Source organism: Panthera pardus, unplaced genomic scaffold, assembly GCF_024362965.1.
Source record: "Panthera pardus isolate Hobbes unplaced genomic scaffold, ASM2436296v1 HiC_scaffold_16, whole genome shotgun sequence".
NCBI classification, from domain to species: domain Eukaryota; kingdom Metazoa; phylum Chordata; class Mammalia; order Carnivora; family Felidae; genus Panthera; species Panthera pardus.
The window spans coordinates 82188350-82204401 of NW_026526721.1; the positions used below are offsets into that span (position 1 = coordinate 82188350).

Genomic DNA, 16052 nt, shown 5'->3' on the forward strand with positions numbered 1-16052 from the left:
CCAGTTAGAATAAAAGACATCTCCACCTAATCATCCCACAGGTATCTCAAATTGTGTATGCCCAGATAGGAACTTACCATCTCTCCTTATGCAACAGAGTCCTCCACCTCAACCCCATACATGTTGGTGCCTGTGTGTTTTTGTTAAGATTTTTTTTTAAGTTTACTGTTTTTAATTTTTTTTAATGTTTATTTATTTTTGAGAGAAAGAGAGAGTGAAAGCGGGGGAGGGGCAGAGAGAGAGGGAGACACAGAATCTGAAGCAGGCTCCAGGCTCTGAGCTATCAGCACAAAGCCTGACACAGGGCTCAAACCCACGAACGGCGAGATCATGATCTGAGCCGAAGTTGGATGCTTAACCAAGACACCCAGGCGTCCCAACTTTATTTTTGAGAGAAAGAGACAAAGAGCATAGGGGGGGTGGGGGGGACAGAGGATCCAAAGCAGGCTCTGTGATGACAGCAGAGAGCCCGACGCAGGGCTCAAACTCACAAACCATGAGATCATGACCTGAGCCGAAGTTGGAAGCTTAACTGACTGAGCCACCCAAGTGCCCCTGTGTTCTTTACCCATGAATAGCACCCAAGCTGAAAATCTGGGATTAATACTCCATTGCTTCCCATCCACATACTACCTATAATCAGACACCAGGTCCTCTTGGTATTTGGATCAAATTCAAGTCCTATTGACTATCTTTAAAAAAATCTTTCTCCTGCCCTTCCCCATTTCTAATGCCCTAGTTCAGGCATTTATTTCCTTTGCCTGGTCTCCCAGCCTTCATGGTGAGCTTTCTCACCCAGATAACTGATGATGTCACTTCCCTGCTCTCTTTCAGTGGTCTCTATTGAGAGATACTGTCAACTTCTTAACACAACAAAGCTCTTCCAAACCCGATCTGAGCTTGGGTCTCTTTACTGTATCTCCTACCACACTTTTCCTGGCCCTGTACACTTAACCAAAGCAAACTATCCATGGTTTCTGAAAATAAATAGCTTTTCCGCCTTCCTCCTTTCCCTACTCCCTTAGTTATATTCTACCTTCTTTTTTTCTGGACAAACTCCTCTTCCTCTAGGTCCCATTTACTGCAAAATTCTCCCCTGACTTATCTAGGCATTAAGGCTCCATATTAACGATCCCAGGGTAGCTTCTTCACACTCCAGTATGGTATTGGTAACAATATATCACCTTTGTTTTCTTTTCCATTAAATAAGCTTTTTGAGGATAGGGTTTGGCTTTTTTCCCTCATGTTTGTATCCCCACAAACTAAAATAATGTCCAATGAAGAATAAAAGGCTCCATTGATATTTGTTGCTGAATGAATGACTGAAAGCAAAAGGTTAAGAGTCATTATGAAAATTCTACCCTAAAGCACAATCACTGATTTGCCAAAGAATTATCCTTTTATTTAGAGTGTTTTGCAGTTTACAAATCATTTTTTAAGTAGACTCAACACCCAACATGGGGTTCAGACTCACAACCCTGAGGTAAAGAGTTGCATGCTCCACTGAGCCAGCCAGGCACCCCTAAAAATCACTTTCTAATTTATCTTTATATCACCACCATTGCATATCAGAGAAAGCAATTACCATATTCCCATTTTACAGATAACAGAGGCTCATCAGACATGCTGATTTGCCCACTACTACATAAAATTCCATTAAAGGAGTATGACAGGTAGGTCTACTGACTCCCAGGTCCAGTACTTTAACTTTTAATACAGGTTTTATACAGGCTGCCAAATAAGAACAGAAAGAAGATAATAGAGACACTAATCCAAAGTTGCTACTCTCCAGCTACTCAAAACCTTGGACTACGATAGTGTCCACAAGTTTCCAAGGCTACAGAGACAGATTTGGAGTCAAACAAATTTAGATTCCCAACCTGGCTCCACCACTTACTATGTGATCTTGGATAAATTGGGTGAATCTCTTTCCAAACTTTATATCCCTCACCAAAACACGGAGATAATGCCTACCCCTTAGAGCTGTTGTGAGGTATCTGAGGTATATAGAACAATTATTCTTTCAACATTTATAGACCTATTAAGTGCCAGGCACTGCTTGTAAACTAAACCTACAGAAAGTGTTGGTTAGCTAGCTATGATTATCTGGCAGGGCCATATGTTCTTCTGCACTGCATTCACAGGGGTCCGAGCCCCAATTGGCAGCATAGCTATATTCATACCAACCCCACAAAGATCAAAAGTGATTACATCCCAGGAAGGAGGCCACTCCTTTTTCCCATTGCTACACTAAGGGGAAAGTCAGGGTCAAGCTTTCTTACATCCAGTTTCTGCAAAGATAGCCCAGTAGATGTGAACATGACTAAACCTCTCCAATAGAAGCCTTCCAAGAGGCACAGAGGATCACAGGAGATAAAAATGTCCCTGGCTGTTCAGTCACAGACATGCAGCTCTTTGTCTGTGCCTGGGAGCTCTACACCTCAAGGTCACCAGACAGGAGACAGACGGTTGCTCAGATCAAGGCTCATGTAGCCTCTCTGGAGGGCATCACTTCAGAAGATCAAGTCGTACTTCTGGCAGGCATGCCCCTAGAGGATGAGGCTACCCTAGATCAGTGTGGACTGAAGGCTCTGACCACCCTGGAAGTAGCTGGCCACATGCTTGGAGGTAAAGTCCATGGTTTCCTGGCCCATGTTGGGAAAGTAAGAGAGCAGACTTCCAAAGTGGTCAAACAGGAGAAAAAGAAGACAAGCCGAGCCAAGCAGTGGATGCAGTACAACCAGAGCTTAGTCAATGTTGTGCCCTCCTTTGGCAAGAAGGGCCCAATGCCAACTCTTAAATCCATTGTAATCCTGGCTTTCCCCAATAAAGCCACATAGTCCAGTCAAAAAAGAAAAAATGTGTATATACATATACATACATATATATACACATCCCTTTCATTTAGCAGCAGAGAAGTTAGAAAGTAAGGCCGACTCTGCTGCTTCTTAGAACAGGGATTCTTCACCCAAAGTCAGTGAATGATGGGCTTGAGGTGGATGTGCATTGGCAGGGTGGGAGTGGGGGTGGGGATGGGATACACAGCCCCTCAGAAAGTTATTTGTAACAGTTTGTATCAAAATATTATTTGTAACAGTATTAAAATGTATTAAATGTATTAAATTTTGGTATTAAAATCTTCCTAGAAGGACAATCCATTGCACTTATCAGCTTCTTAGGGGTCCATGCCCCTAAAGATGAATCACTATTTAGGATGATTAAGAAAGAGGGGAAAAAGGCATGGAGTTTAATTTGTTCCATTCAGGGCAGCTTCCCTGCTAGCCTCGGCTCAGAGTTGCTATAAACAATGCCTTTTCACATCCACTCCCCACCCCAGTCTGGCCTCTGGCCACAACACCCCAGAAAACAGACATAGAGGGACCTCAGGGATAAAGGTCTTTATTCAACAAAGTTATCTCACTCAGTAACAAAATAACAGGAGGTACCAATTCCCCCAAAGGTCTAGAGCAGTGCACACGCCTGACAACAGGAAGCATGGCCCGCTGGCCTATCAGTAGCAGCTCAGAGTCCCTGGTAGCTACTTAGAGGTCATAGTTGGGGTTCTTCCGAAGGATAACAAAACCTTCCAGAATGGGGGTGACAGGAAGAAATTCCTCAGTGGCCAATTCTGCCCGCTCCCCGTGGGCCAACAATACTGGGGTTGTGTGTGTCTGGAACCCTGTGATAGTCTTAGGCTTGCCAGCCTGGCCCACCACATCCACTGCCTGTAGGGTGAGAAAATTGAAATGGGGGTGTAGCAGATGGGGGTGTGCAGATGGGAGTGCAGTAACAACCCAGTGCCCATACCAGTTTCAGAGAAACAGGTACGTGTGCGTTCCCCAAGTTCTAGACCCCTCCCGTCTGTTCAACCCCTCACCTGGCCCACACGGACAGACACCGGCAGTGGCCGCAGCTCCTCATCGAATGTAACCAGCATTCGGGGCTGCATGGCAGCCACCAGCCCATACAATACATAATGTGATTTGCCTAGGATGACTGAGGGAAGAACACGGGACAAACAGTTAGAGGCATCAAGGCAGGCCTGGCCTGAACCCTGGGACTCCACTCCAGCCCTGACTCTCTAATCCCTCAGTCGTTCAGCTGAACCAACACTCCTCCCCTCATATACCCCTACTACAAACCAGAGATGCCCCCACCTTACTCTACCACAGCCTTCAGACTTGATCATCAATTTCCCCCAGTCACTTTGGAGCAGAAACTGGGATCAGCTCTTCATCCTCGAAAACAATCTCTTTGAGCCAGATCAAAACTGTGGGAGATGAGCTCCATAAGGCCCATCACAGGCCCAAAGAACATTGGGACCCAGAATGGTACAGAGCTAATTTGGAGTCTTGCTCCTAAATTATAAGGTGGCTCTGGTAAGGGTGGAGACAGGGTCATGTGCCACTGTATGAGACTCTTGACAGGAACTCACTGTTACGGACATCCAGGAAAGAGACAAGCACAGTAAGCAGCCCCGCCACTGCCACTTGACTCATAAGCTGCCGGTCACTGTGGTAGGGACAGAGGGTGAGTGTGCCCTTCCCTAAATGTGTCAGGCCCTGGGGGAAAAAAAAACAACAACAACAGAGAGAGAAGTGAAGATCACATCCGAGGAGACATCACCTAACCTGGCCATATAGAAAGACCCCAACTCATTCATACACTCCCTCCTGGCTGAACTCAAAGTCCCCTGATGTCATTCACTACATGTCCCCCTTCCATCACCACGGATACCTCCCTTGGCACACTTTAAGGAAAACAGTTCTATTCCTTACCTGTGCCAAGCGCACCATAAAGAGGTTGTTGGGGTCCTTGGCATGATACTGGGCTAACTGGCGCAGCATTGCAGCCAGACGGGCATTATTGGTACCTGGAAACGTTAACCATTACAGAGTTGAAAAATGGGCCTCAAACATTCCCTCAAGCTACTTCTTTTTCTGACCTTTTTCTGATACTCACCACTGCCCACCATGCCCATGGCAAAAATGGAGTTGTAGGAAACTTCTGGGTCAGCATCATGGGAGAATTTGCTTAGGGTATCCAGGATGTTGAGTCGTGGATTTGAAACAGAGATTAGAGCCAGTGCTAAAGGCACAGCCCGTCGGAGTGTTGGCTCCCCATATCTCAGCTGGTGATAAAAGAGAGTAACAAGAGCATCACAGAAAGCAGTACAAACTCAGTTACAGGAAGAGACTTGATAGGTAATAGAGGCCTTTATCAAATATTACAGAAAGGGCATAGCAAAAAGACTATTTCTCAACCAGGAGAAAGGAGAAAACCCATCAGGAAAGTCTCCTCTGGGGAACTCCAAGCACCAAAACCAGTAGATATTCCAATCTCCTCCATGTGATACTTACCAGGTGGCCGAAGGTTCGTAATGCCATCTCTGCTCCAATCTCCTCCCCCATAGCAATAAGGGCAATCCCCAGCACAGCCACTCCCTGCAATTGAAGAGGCACCAGAATCCAGTAAGCTCAGGGAACAAAAAGCTCACCCTTGACTCAAGTCCCATGTAAGAAAAAAAAACTGTCCTGTGGGGGCACACCCTGACCCTTATGTATAGAACCCTGCTTAATGCCTGTCTCAATACACAGCACAACCCACAGGGTCTGTAGAACAAACCCAAACCCAGCTCCTCTGCACAGGTATCTTCTCAGAGCCTGACTCAGAGAGCGCCCGGTTGCGCACAGAACCTGATGTGCTCCCATGTCGGCAGGGGCTTCCTTCTTGTCCTTGTCCTTCTTTTCCTTCTTGTCCTTGTCTTCCTCTTTTTCCTTGGAGTCAAAGTGTTCACTACAAATGTGGAGCAGCTGCTGCACCTTCAGTACATTCCCAGAGCCTGCAGCATGGTGGTAAGGGTGAGAAAGAGTAGATAGGAGAAGGCACCAAAGAAAAGTTTATTCCAGTAATAGAAGTTAAGAATCCAAAAGCAAACCAGAGAAAGAGGGCGCCTGGGTGGCTCAGTCAGTTAAGCGTCTGACTCTTGATTTGGGCTCATGTCGTGATCTTACGGTTGTGACTGAGCGCTACATGGGGATCAGTGCTAACAGCATGGAGCTTGCCTGGAATTCTCCCTCTCCCTCTCTCTCTGCTGCTCCCCTATGCACATGCGCATATTCCCTCTCTCTCAGGATAAATAAACTTAAAAATAAACAAATAAATAAATAAAGGACTACTGAGAAAGGAAAAAAAGTCTGAAAAAAGGTCCAAGAGAGAAGTAAGGAGTCACTGGAGAGGCACAAAGACACAGACCTGCATAGGCACACACATCCACTAATGTGTTGGCAAAACTGCGGAATGGCTCTGACACAACCTCCAGCGCGGCCAGGATTGCCTCGATGGCCTCACCCTTCCCTACAGGACAAATTCAAGGAGTCAAGAGGACACTTCCTTCCATCCAGCACAGCTTAACACATAAGACCTCTGCTGTATCCAGTTACTGTCAGCCTTTGCCCAGAGAGATATCCCCTCACCCAAGTGGTTGAGGCCCAGTCCAAGAGGAAGCCAACGGGCATAGGTGTCCTTGAGCTCAGTCTCTGATTTCTCCATGATGGTCTGAAGGATAGTGGAAGTAACATCTCCATTGCAGGATCCCACTGCTATCATTCCACAGGCTAGAGCTGTCACACCTGCCACCTAGAAATAGGAGAATCAGTATTATATACACAAGTTATTAAAGTAGCTGTATACCTACCTCGATTCAAGACAGCCAATTCCTTCAGGCCACTGTAACCACACTAGGTAGTGATCCCTTTCTGATGGCATGTCAAAATAACAAGAGCAACCATTCACTGAATGTTTATGATTTATCAGCCACGTCAACTGCTCTGTACGCTATTAACATTTAATTCTCATAACCCCATGAAACAAGTCCTACTACTGTTATTCTTTCATTGATGAAGAAAATGTAACCTAAAGAGATTCGGTAACATGTCCAAGATCACACTGCTTGTAAGCAGAGGCGGCAAGATTTGAACTGAGGTCTTTCTGACTAAAGCTATGCTTTTAGCCACCATATTAAATTTATCTATTACTAATATGACTCTCCACAACTAAGAAAACTTAAGGTTGGCCAATGACTGAAACAACGAATGAGAATCAGCCACCCCAAGCTGGATTAAGCTACTCCCCACTCTAGCCGAGTACTTCCTCATGGACCTCAAGGGCTGGAACTCAATACCAAAATGTTACCTCTTTAACCTCAACACCACCTGGGTGGAACCACCAGTTCCAAGAGATTTCATTGAAGTGACACATATCACCCCCATAAACACGTGTGTGCGTGCACACTCACACACACACACACACACACACACAGTTTCACACACACACAGTTTTCATTACTTATCACAGAGTGGTAGGACACAGAGCACCTTCCCTACCTCCCTAAAAGTCCAACAGCCTCTCCTCACCTCCATACTAGACTTGGAATCTCCCATCACAGGGAGCAGCAGTGTTAGCACATCTTCACGATTGGAGCCAGCGTAAGCCAAGCCTAGCCTGCAAAAGCAAGGGAAAGGCAGTCCCCGACACACAACCAAGGATAGGACAAAGAAGGAACAAAAAGAGGACTGGTCATTTATTCATCATTTCAACAGTCACCAAGAGCCAAATACTCAACAGATATGGTGGTAGTCTTGGCAAAACAAAGATGAAAAGGACCCAGTTCCTGTCTTCACAAAGCTTACAGGCTAAGTACTACCAGAAGAAGCAAGAAGCCTTACCCAAAAATGGAACCAAGTCTCATAGTGTTGCTGTTGTGGAGAACATAGTCTGAGAGCAGTGCTAGTGCGGGGTCACATTCATTCCGGACTCCAGAGTTCACAATGCCACAGGCCAGAAGGGCTCCTGACTGCAAAATGCAAATAGATTCTTCACTCAGGCTACTGTACCTTCCTCACCACAAAGGATACAACATGGACTTCATTGTAGCTTCCACCTTAACTGGAGTTGAAAACAGAGAGATCTTACCAGTGAAAGGGAGGCCTTGAGGCCCTAGAACATGGTAGGAGAATGTCCCCATTATCAGGCTATGCCCAGACCAACCTTGATGTAGTCCTCAGAGGAGTACAAGTACTTGTCAATCTGCGTGAGGCCACCATCCACATCCCACAGCAGAATCATGCCAAGGGACGCAGCTGCACTCAACATTCCTACACCAAGGAAAAATCTATCAATCTCAAAATGATCCTACCCTAAGAAAATTGTTACAAAGAGCTCTCTAAAAAACTGCGCTGGGGACCCATCACATTAACACATGAAACTAGAAGGACAAAAGAGGCGACCAAAGCAAAACAAAGATAAAGTAGGCATAAAGTTATACCATGGTCTTTGTTCTTGTAAAGCCATTTGTTGCCATCATCAGTCAGCAGCTTGTCCTGACCAAAGGCTGCATTCACAAAGCCATTCACAAAAGAAGAGGCCAGGTTCATGCGGGCAGAGTCCACTTGAGAGCCACTGCCCCCAAATCCTGCACAGGAGGGAAATGAAAGGAAAGGCAGAAAGGTTTAGAGTAGCACAATAAAGGAACACAGCATGATGGCTGGTCTCTGGCTCTGAACCGGCCCCTTAGAATCCTCTGTCTATGCCCCCAACAGTGACCTGGAGAAAAGGTTATGTAGGAACTCTTAGCTCTAAGGGCTAAGACTGGACCAAGCCACTACTCCAAATACAAGGTTCATAATTAAGAATCCTCCAGTCCTGGGGTGCCTGGGTGACTCAGCTAACCAGTTAAGCATCTGACTCTTGGTTTCGGCTCAAGTCATGATTTCACAGTTCATGAGTTTGAGCCCCACATCAGGCTCTGTGCTGATAGCATGGAGCCTGCTTGGGATTCTGTCTCCCTCTCTCTCTGCCCCTCCCTTGCTTGCTCTTTCTGTAAGAAAGAAAAAAAAAAAAGAAAAGAAAAGAAAAAAGAAAGAAGCATTTAAAAATAATAATAATTCTCCAGTCCTCACACACATGGAGATGGCTACTCACTGTTGTTCTCTAGATGGGTTTTATAGATGTCATCAGGCACCTTGGGCTCCATAATATCCAGCTGAAGAGAAGTCAGAGGGTCACAACTGTTCCCCCACTACTCCCCCAGCTGTCCCCTTCTGCTTTCCCACTGAATAGCAATTCTAACCAATGAGAATCTAGTTACAATTATAGCCAGGGAGGTGAAATGACGAGTAGAACCACAACCAAAAAAAAGCCTTGATGGGAAAGGGCAAAGGGTCTCACCTCCCGAGCTAATGCCAAGAAGTTGCTGTTGAGCTGCACATTGGACATGATCTCTGTCAGGTCCTCATACTCCTCCACGTCTTCACTAAGCTCCAGAAACACCCCATGACGGCCAAGCATGAATGCCATCTGCTTCTGTACTACCCTGTGGGAGAGAGCCATCATATCAGCTCAGCCCTAGTCCACTAAGGGGACTGAAAAGCCCCTCCAGCCTTAACCAGAAACTACAAGTCCCAGCTCTTCATACAAATGCCCCATCCATGAGCTCATGTCTTCCTTTGCCAACTTCCTCTCTACGTACACATCCTTGCAGGAGGTGAAGATATCTTCTACCAGCTCCATGTCATTGAGCATCAATGCCAATCTCAGAGCTTCAGGAAAGCGACTGAACTTTCGGAACACACCCAAAGCACAGCGCAGTAGTGCAGAATTCTCAGGCTCGGGCACATAATTCACACAGCTACAGAGATAGAAATAACAAAGGAGTCAGGAAGTTCAGGAACATTCATTTACCCCATTTAATTCACTTATCCAAAATAAATACTAAATGCCTACTGTATACCAGGCATTATGCTACATGCTAGACTACTAAAGAGACATAAGTCTCTGTCCTCAAGAAGCTCACAGACATCAACAAATCAACAGCAGCCCGATGCTAAAGATGCTCTGAGAGAACAGAGAAATCACAACTGAGAGAGAAATACTGGGGAGGGTAGGCCTACTACCCATCCCTACCATGTTCACTTACCTGGTAAGATAAAGGCAGACCTTGGCATATGCATTCTCATCAATGTCCTTCTCCAGCATGTCTACCTGCTCAATTTCCATGAGCAGGTCACAGGCCTCGTGCTCCGCGTTGTGGGCCATGTTGTAGGGGACGATCTCCTTCACCAGGGTCAGCAGTGGCTCCCGTTGTGTCTTTTCCGCATCATCTAGTTCCTGCCACTCCTTAGCCACTTCCCCTGCGAGATGCCTATGGATAGGCCCAGACCATTAAGGGGGCACAACTTCACAGGAAGCATTTCTATGGCTCAAGGAATTCAGTATTTGGGAAACGCAATACACACGTACTCCAAGACAGAACTCAGAACTGTGTCTCAAAACCCTTTTAGATTCTCAAGAAAGAAAGGTCTTACCTCACATACTCATGACCCCATGATGCCAATTCCTCTTGGGAGCCCACCAGCCGATACTTGAGACACTCACGTTCCCCACTCATGGTCATAGCCAGAACAGAGATGATGTCAGCAGCAAAACGCTACAAAGAAACCAGTGCTTTAAAGGCAAGTCCAGGGTGAGGGTAGTGGGACATTATGGAGTCAAGGCTAAGGTCACTATCTCTCCAATTAAGTTGTAACTCTTCACCAATCTCTGTATTAGAAATTTACATACTTTATATCTAAGCTAAGACTCAAGATAAGCCTAAGGTTAGTGTTGCTATCTCCCTTTTAAACCAACATGGCTGAAGAATGATAACAAGGAGAGAATGGAAAAAGATGGAGGCTCTAAAGTTTATTCTAGCTGCAATAATGAACTATTAAAAGGTTTTAAGAAGAAAAGATTTTCACAATCTAGAAAGACCACTGTGGCTGCTATACGAAAGACAAACTGTATAAGTCACGAACAAAAGGAAGGCAGCCAGTTAGACGGCTGCAGTTGTCTAGGTGAGAACTGAAGATTTCCTGGATTAGGGTTGTACCCTTAGACAGAGAAGTGACTCAACAAGGGGTTTATTTTAGAAATAAAACAAGTGAATGTACATGGGATATGAAGGAAACAGAAAGATCAAAGTTAAATATAAGTTAAAAATAGATCATGAGGGGTGCCTCTCAGTCAGTAGAGCATGTGACTCTTGATCTCAGAGTTGTGAGTTTGAGACCCACCCTGGGCACAGAGAGTACTCTAAAGAAAAAAAACAGATCATGGAAAAGAAATCCCAAGATCCACCATAAATGACAGAAAACAGTGTATTCTGAGAAGGCAATCCTCCTGTCAGCTTTTATCCCAGTAAAAAACATACTGGCATGATCAACTGTGTTAACTAGCTCAGATCTCAGGTCCCTTAGGCTTCCTGTGACTCACCATGAGCCCCATGGTCTAGATGAAAAGGAATTCCTAAGCTAGACCCCCACCGGTTTCTGAAACCGTTTTACCTTATTCTCCCCAGGGGGCATGTTCTCATAGATTTCCTTCAGTTTGCCATAGTGTGGACGCAGAAATTTGAGAGGCTTGGGCACTGAAGTCATGGAAGTTGTAGAAGATCGGATTTGCCTCCGCAGTTCCTCGAGGGCTGGTCGGTACAGAGATGTGTCCTTCTCCTGCTCAGGAGATGTTAGGGCTCAGACAAAAAGAAGCCACATCTCTCAAGTCAAACACAGGTGTTTACCAACTCCCCTAGGAAAGTGACTGTCTTATTCATCTGTGATTCCCCAACTCCCTGCTCACTGCCTGGTACAAAAACAAATGATCCCAGTTGAGAGTTTGTAGTAAGCTACACAATCTTTCAAATATCCTTTGTAATTCTCCTCTCTCACAACATCACCATAACGCTAACCCTAAACAGTCCATCTTTCCCTATACCTCACATAGAAATTGTTGCCCCAAAATGGAATGAAGCAACATGCAGCAAAGATCCAAATATGTACCCACTCGTGTCAACATCATGACTCACCCCCAGTCGTTCCACGAGCATCTCCAGTTCATCCTGAAGTTGTTTGTCCTCCTCAGACTGAAGGGTTGGGGGAAGAAGTTCATCAAGAGAAGGAATCCCAAACACATCCTCCTCCCATTCACCCTGGGGCAGGTAGAGAGTGAACCTGCCTCCTTAGGAGGGACCAGGTGGACACGAAAAGAGAGGAGGAATGGCACTCTGGCTGGAAGGCAGGAAAGAAGGCAACCTGGCTTCTGGGCCAGGCTGCGTGAATGTAGTACTAAAAAATAGGGGTGACATGACCTCCCCGGGCCCACCTCACAAGTCGGTGGTGAGTACTGGTGACGTCGACGAAGGCGACACAGCGCGGAATGGAGGATGAGGGGCAGAGAGGCTGAGCGCCAGGAGTCCCGAGGGTCGCCCCATCCGCCCTCTCCCAGACGCTGCGGGGCCGTTGGGAGTCGGGCCCAAGGCCTGCGGAGCCGCCGTGACTCAGCCCCGCGGCCTCCTCCGCCTGCTCCCAGGGCTGCGCCTCACCAGCTCCTGCTCTTTGTCCTTGTCGCCAGCATCCCGCCGCTCCTTGCCGCCCGGCTTCTCGTCCGCGATGCCCGGTGCCGTCGCCGGAGGCTGCTGAGGCTGCAGCGGAGCCTTATCCCGGCCACCCTCCTCCATCTCCACAGCCACTACCGGCCTGCTGCGCGCGCACCGCTCGCACCTCCCCGTTTCCCATACGGCCTTGCGCGGGTGGCCCACAGAGCTCCTCCTCCTGAGCCAGCAGGCGACCGGAAACGCCGCTACAACCCACTTACCCCCGCGGCGTGGGAGTCCCAGCCCTCGGACCCCGCCCACGGAAGTCGCCCGAAAACTACAATTTCCAGCCCCCAGCGCGTCTTAGGCGCGGCCTGGGCTTGGACCGGGAGTTTCCTGAACGCCACGCGACCGCGGTCTTCGATCCGGGTCAGCTAGCTGTGGTAGGAGCTGAACAAGTTGAGAGCCGAAGAAACCGTTCATAGGTCTCCTCATAGCGGTGTGAATAGTACACACAGTGACACCCCAGTTGGCTCCGTAGTGGGACAGACGGACGAGATTCTTCAAATCCCGCACTGTGTGAAATCTGTAATCTATATCTACTGCCTCCCCACACACCACACACCATGGCGGAATATTAGCCTGATAACATTCTCCCCCCAGTTGAAGGAGAGTGCTCTAATACTACCTTAAGAATACGATAAATCTTATCCACCTGTGGAGCCATTTCGAGTAGAAATCAATAAATATAGTCCTATACTCCAATGCTAAATTCTGGAACTAAAACCAGATCAAGACAAGGTCTTTGCGCAAACTTCAGTCAGTCTTTTGGTCTTCCTCTCTCTGTTAACGATTTGGAAGGTGTGCGAAGGTCACTGTTTATGTCAGGAGTGGTTTTGAATGATACATGACGTTCTCACAGCCTTTTGAATTTGGTAAGGTTATGTCCATTTTACAGAAGAAATCATATAGTAAGTAGTAGAATCAGGATTTGAACCTCGATCATTCAGTCTTCCAAGCTGGTAATTATTTCAAGCAAACCTCCATGTTTCTTCTTCTTCTTGGACCACGTGTATGCATCTAGAAGGTGAAAGAAGAGGAAGCCCCCTTCATCTGGTGGGAACACTTACCATTTGGCCTGGGGTCTTTATTCTGGGTTCTGAGGCATTAAAGAATGCAGAAAATGTTTGTTTAAAAAAAAAAAAAATCTAGCACAGTGTGGCTAGCTCTGAAAGAATGTTGGCTGAATATTTGTATAGATGTAAAGATCTGAAGCCTATTTTAAAACCTATTGCTTTCAGGGCGCCTGGGTGGCTCAGTCGGTTAAGCGTCCAACTTCGGCTCAGGTCATGATCTCACGGTCCATGAGTTCGAGCCCCGCGTCAGGCTCTGTGCTGACAGCTCGGAGCCTGGCGCCTGCTTCCGATTCTGTGTCTCCCTCTCTCTCTGACCCTCCCCTGTTCATGCTCTGTCTCTCTCTGTCTCAAAAATAAATAAACATGAAAAAAAAATTTTTTTTAAATAAATAAAATAAAACCTATTGCTTTCTTCACTCAGTGGTTGGATTCTGGGGATGACCTTCCATTTCCATCACCAATGACTAGCTCTGGTCTGCTGAACGAAGTTGGGCAGTCCATAGCTGTTCTGCCTAGTCTATCTGTGGCTTCAAGATGTCCATACATTGTCATGCTTTCTTCAGTCATTTGTAGAGGTATTTCTCCTAAATCTCTCCTTTTTCCATGACTTCCTTCTATCAGATCTCAGATTTTGTCTTTTATACCAGTCCTATCCCAACCAGTACCTTAGAGGAGATGGGGTGATACACACAAAGCACAGGCCATTAATGGCTAGTGCCTCCAGATGAAAAGTAAATGGATGTTTATTGTACTATGTTTCAACTTTTTTACAGTTTTGAAATGTTTCAAAATAAAAAGTTGAGGGGGGCAGGGGGAAGGGGGTAAGAGAACATAAGCTTTAGAGAGCAACAGACCTGGTGTTTAAAACCACATTCTGCCCTTCACTAGCTGTGATACTTAGGCAAGCTCTCTAACCTCTCTCAGACAGGTTTCTGTCTCCATGAAATGTGGGTAATAAAGTATCTCCCTTGTAAGCTGTGTGTTGAAAATGAAATAAGACAATGTATATAAAGTGCCTAGCTTGGGTGCCTGGCAACTGGAAAGGAGCCAATTGTCATTTTCCAACTACCTCAAATCTTCAAGACTGAAATAAACATGGTTGTCCCCTGCTCCCCACTTCCAACTACACAAGCCCCCAATCCTCTCTAGCCAAATATAAATGTCTGCCAATTATTTCCAAGGCCCCGTGATAATATTGATGTCCTGCCTCAAACTTCTTTTCCGTCAAATTGCCCTCCTAGAAACACTCCTTCCTATCATTTGGCCGAACTCCCAGCCTTGTGGCCACATTGCTCTCTAATTAAGGGGATCCCATCACCTGTCCCTTCCTACCACCTTCCTTCAAACTGCATCCATAAGCCACCCATGCTACTACCCCCAAACTCATGGCTTGAGCTATAGAGCTACACATCTTGTGTATGGTTCCACTCCTTTGAAAACCATTCAACCCAAAGCATGATTTACATAACACCAGAAGTGCTCCTGGCAGGACACTGCATTGCACTGTATCCACTGGGTTGCTACATTCTTTGTGTGATATTTCTCAAATAGATTGCATTGTGGCCCTTCTGACTTTTAATTCCCAGGACTGACAGTGGATGTTACAGCCTCCTCTTTTCATAAGCACTGTTACAACTTCCCTTCTCCAGACTCTCACCTTTCATCATGCGCCTTTCACCTGATCATCCTAAACCTTTCACCATTTCTGAACGTGCCCTGCCCCTTCAGGATGATTGGCCTTTTCACATGGCTATTCTTTCTGTATAGAATGCCCTTCACTGTTTTTCAGCTAGCAATTCTCCCATCCTCTGTACTCCCGCTCAATGTTATGTAAGAAGCTTTTCCTGTTCTATTCTTCAAGTTTTTCATTTCTTGCCCCCACCATGCTTCATACATATCTCTCTTTCTCTAGATTCTGAGCTGTTAGAAGACAAGAACTGCTTCTTATTCATCTTTTGCCCCTAGCACCAACCTAATGCCTGGCTTGTGGTAAGCCTTGACAAATATTTATTGAATGAATGAATTCATTTTGCATTCAGCTTCAGGTCATCTTTATGTAAAATAATGGCCCATTAGGAGTCTCTTTGGAGCTCAGAGCTGGGCATCAAGAAACTGTTTGGCGGGGCGCCTGGGTGACTCAGTCGGTTAAGCATCCGACTTCGGCTCAGATCATGATCTCACGGTTCATGGGTTCAAGCCCCATGTTGGGCTCTGTGCTGACAGCTCAGAGCCTGGAGCCTGCTTCAGATTCTGTGTCTCCATCTCTCTCTGCCCTGCTCGCTCTCTCGCTCTCTCTAAGAATAAACATTTAAAAAATTTTTTAAAAAACTGTTTGGATTCTCCATTTGTGAATCATGATAGGCCCACTGAAACTGTTTATTTTATCAGGGACTCTCTTCCAACCTAAAATTTTCAGAATGCTACCAAGTGTGAAATCATATTGTTTGGCATATGTTGCCTTATCGGGCATGAGAATTAGTCAGACTTCTCAATGGGACAGTGTAGGGGAT

General features: G+C 46.2%; 2 protein-coding genes across 2 annotated transcripts; one reads left to right on the forward strand and one right to left on the reverse strand.

Annotated features, from left to right (window-relative positions):
- Positions 1-2405: 2405 nt before the first annotated feature.
- On the forward strand, positions 2406-2840 carry LOC128777367 (ubiquitin-like protein FUBI). The gene has a single exon (XM_053904165.1). It carries the CDS (start codon positions 2406-2408, stop codon positions 2838-2840), a length of 435 nt encoding a protein of 144 aa, XP_053760140.1.
- A 543-nt stretch (positions 2841-3383) lies between these two features.
- On the reverse strand, positions 3384-12598 carry PSMD2 (proteasome 26S subunit ubiquitin receptor, non-ATPase 2). The gene is made up of 21 exons (XM_019463363.2): positions 12416-12598; positions 11900-11956; positions 11382-11546; positions 10365-10486; positions 9977-10201; positions 9530-9688; positions 9229-9373; positions 8983-9043; positions 8327-8473; positions 8050-8156; positions 7728-7855; positions 7416-7503; positions 6477-6639; positions 6256-6357; positions 5697-5842; positions 5361-5444; positions 4963-5131; positions 4779-4873; positions 4436-4562; positions 3878-3996; positions 3384-3725 (listed from the first exon to the last, which is right to left on the reverse strand). Exons 1-21 carry the CDS (start codon positions 12548-12550, stop codon positions 3543-3545), a joined length of 2727 nt encoding a protein of 908 aa, XP_019318908.1. The 5' UTR covers positions 12551-12598; the 3' UTR covers positions 3384-3542.
- Between the last annotated feature and the right edge of the window lie 3454 nt (positions 12599-16052).

Coding starts and splice junctions, on each gene's coding strand:
- LOC128777367 (XM_053904165.1), top strand. CDS start 2,406: ATGCAGCTCTTTGTCTGTGCCTGGGAGCTCTACACCTCAAGGTCACCA.
- PSMD2 (XM_019463363.2), bottom strand. CDS start 12,550: ATGGAGGAGGGTGGCCGGGATAAGGCTCCGCTGCAGCCTCAGCAGCCT. Junction 11,957..12,415: donor AGGACAAAGAGCAGGAGCTG/GTGAGGCGCAGC, acceptor CCAACCCTTCAG/TCTGAGGAGGACAAACAACT. Junction 9,044..9,228: donor TCTTGGCATTAGCTCGGGAG/GTGAGACCCTTT, acceptor ACTTCTCTTCAG/CTGGATATTATGGAGCCCAA.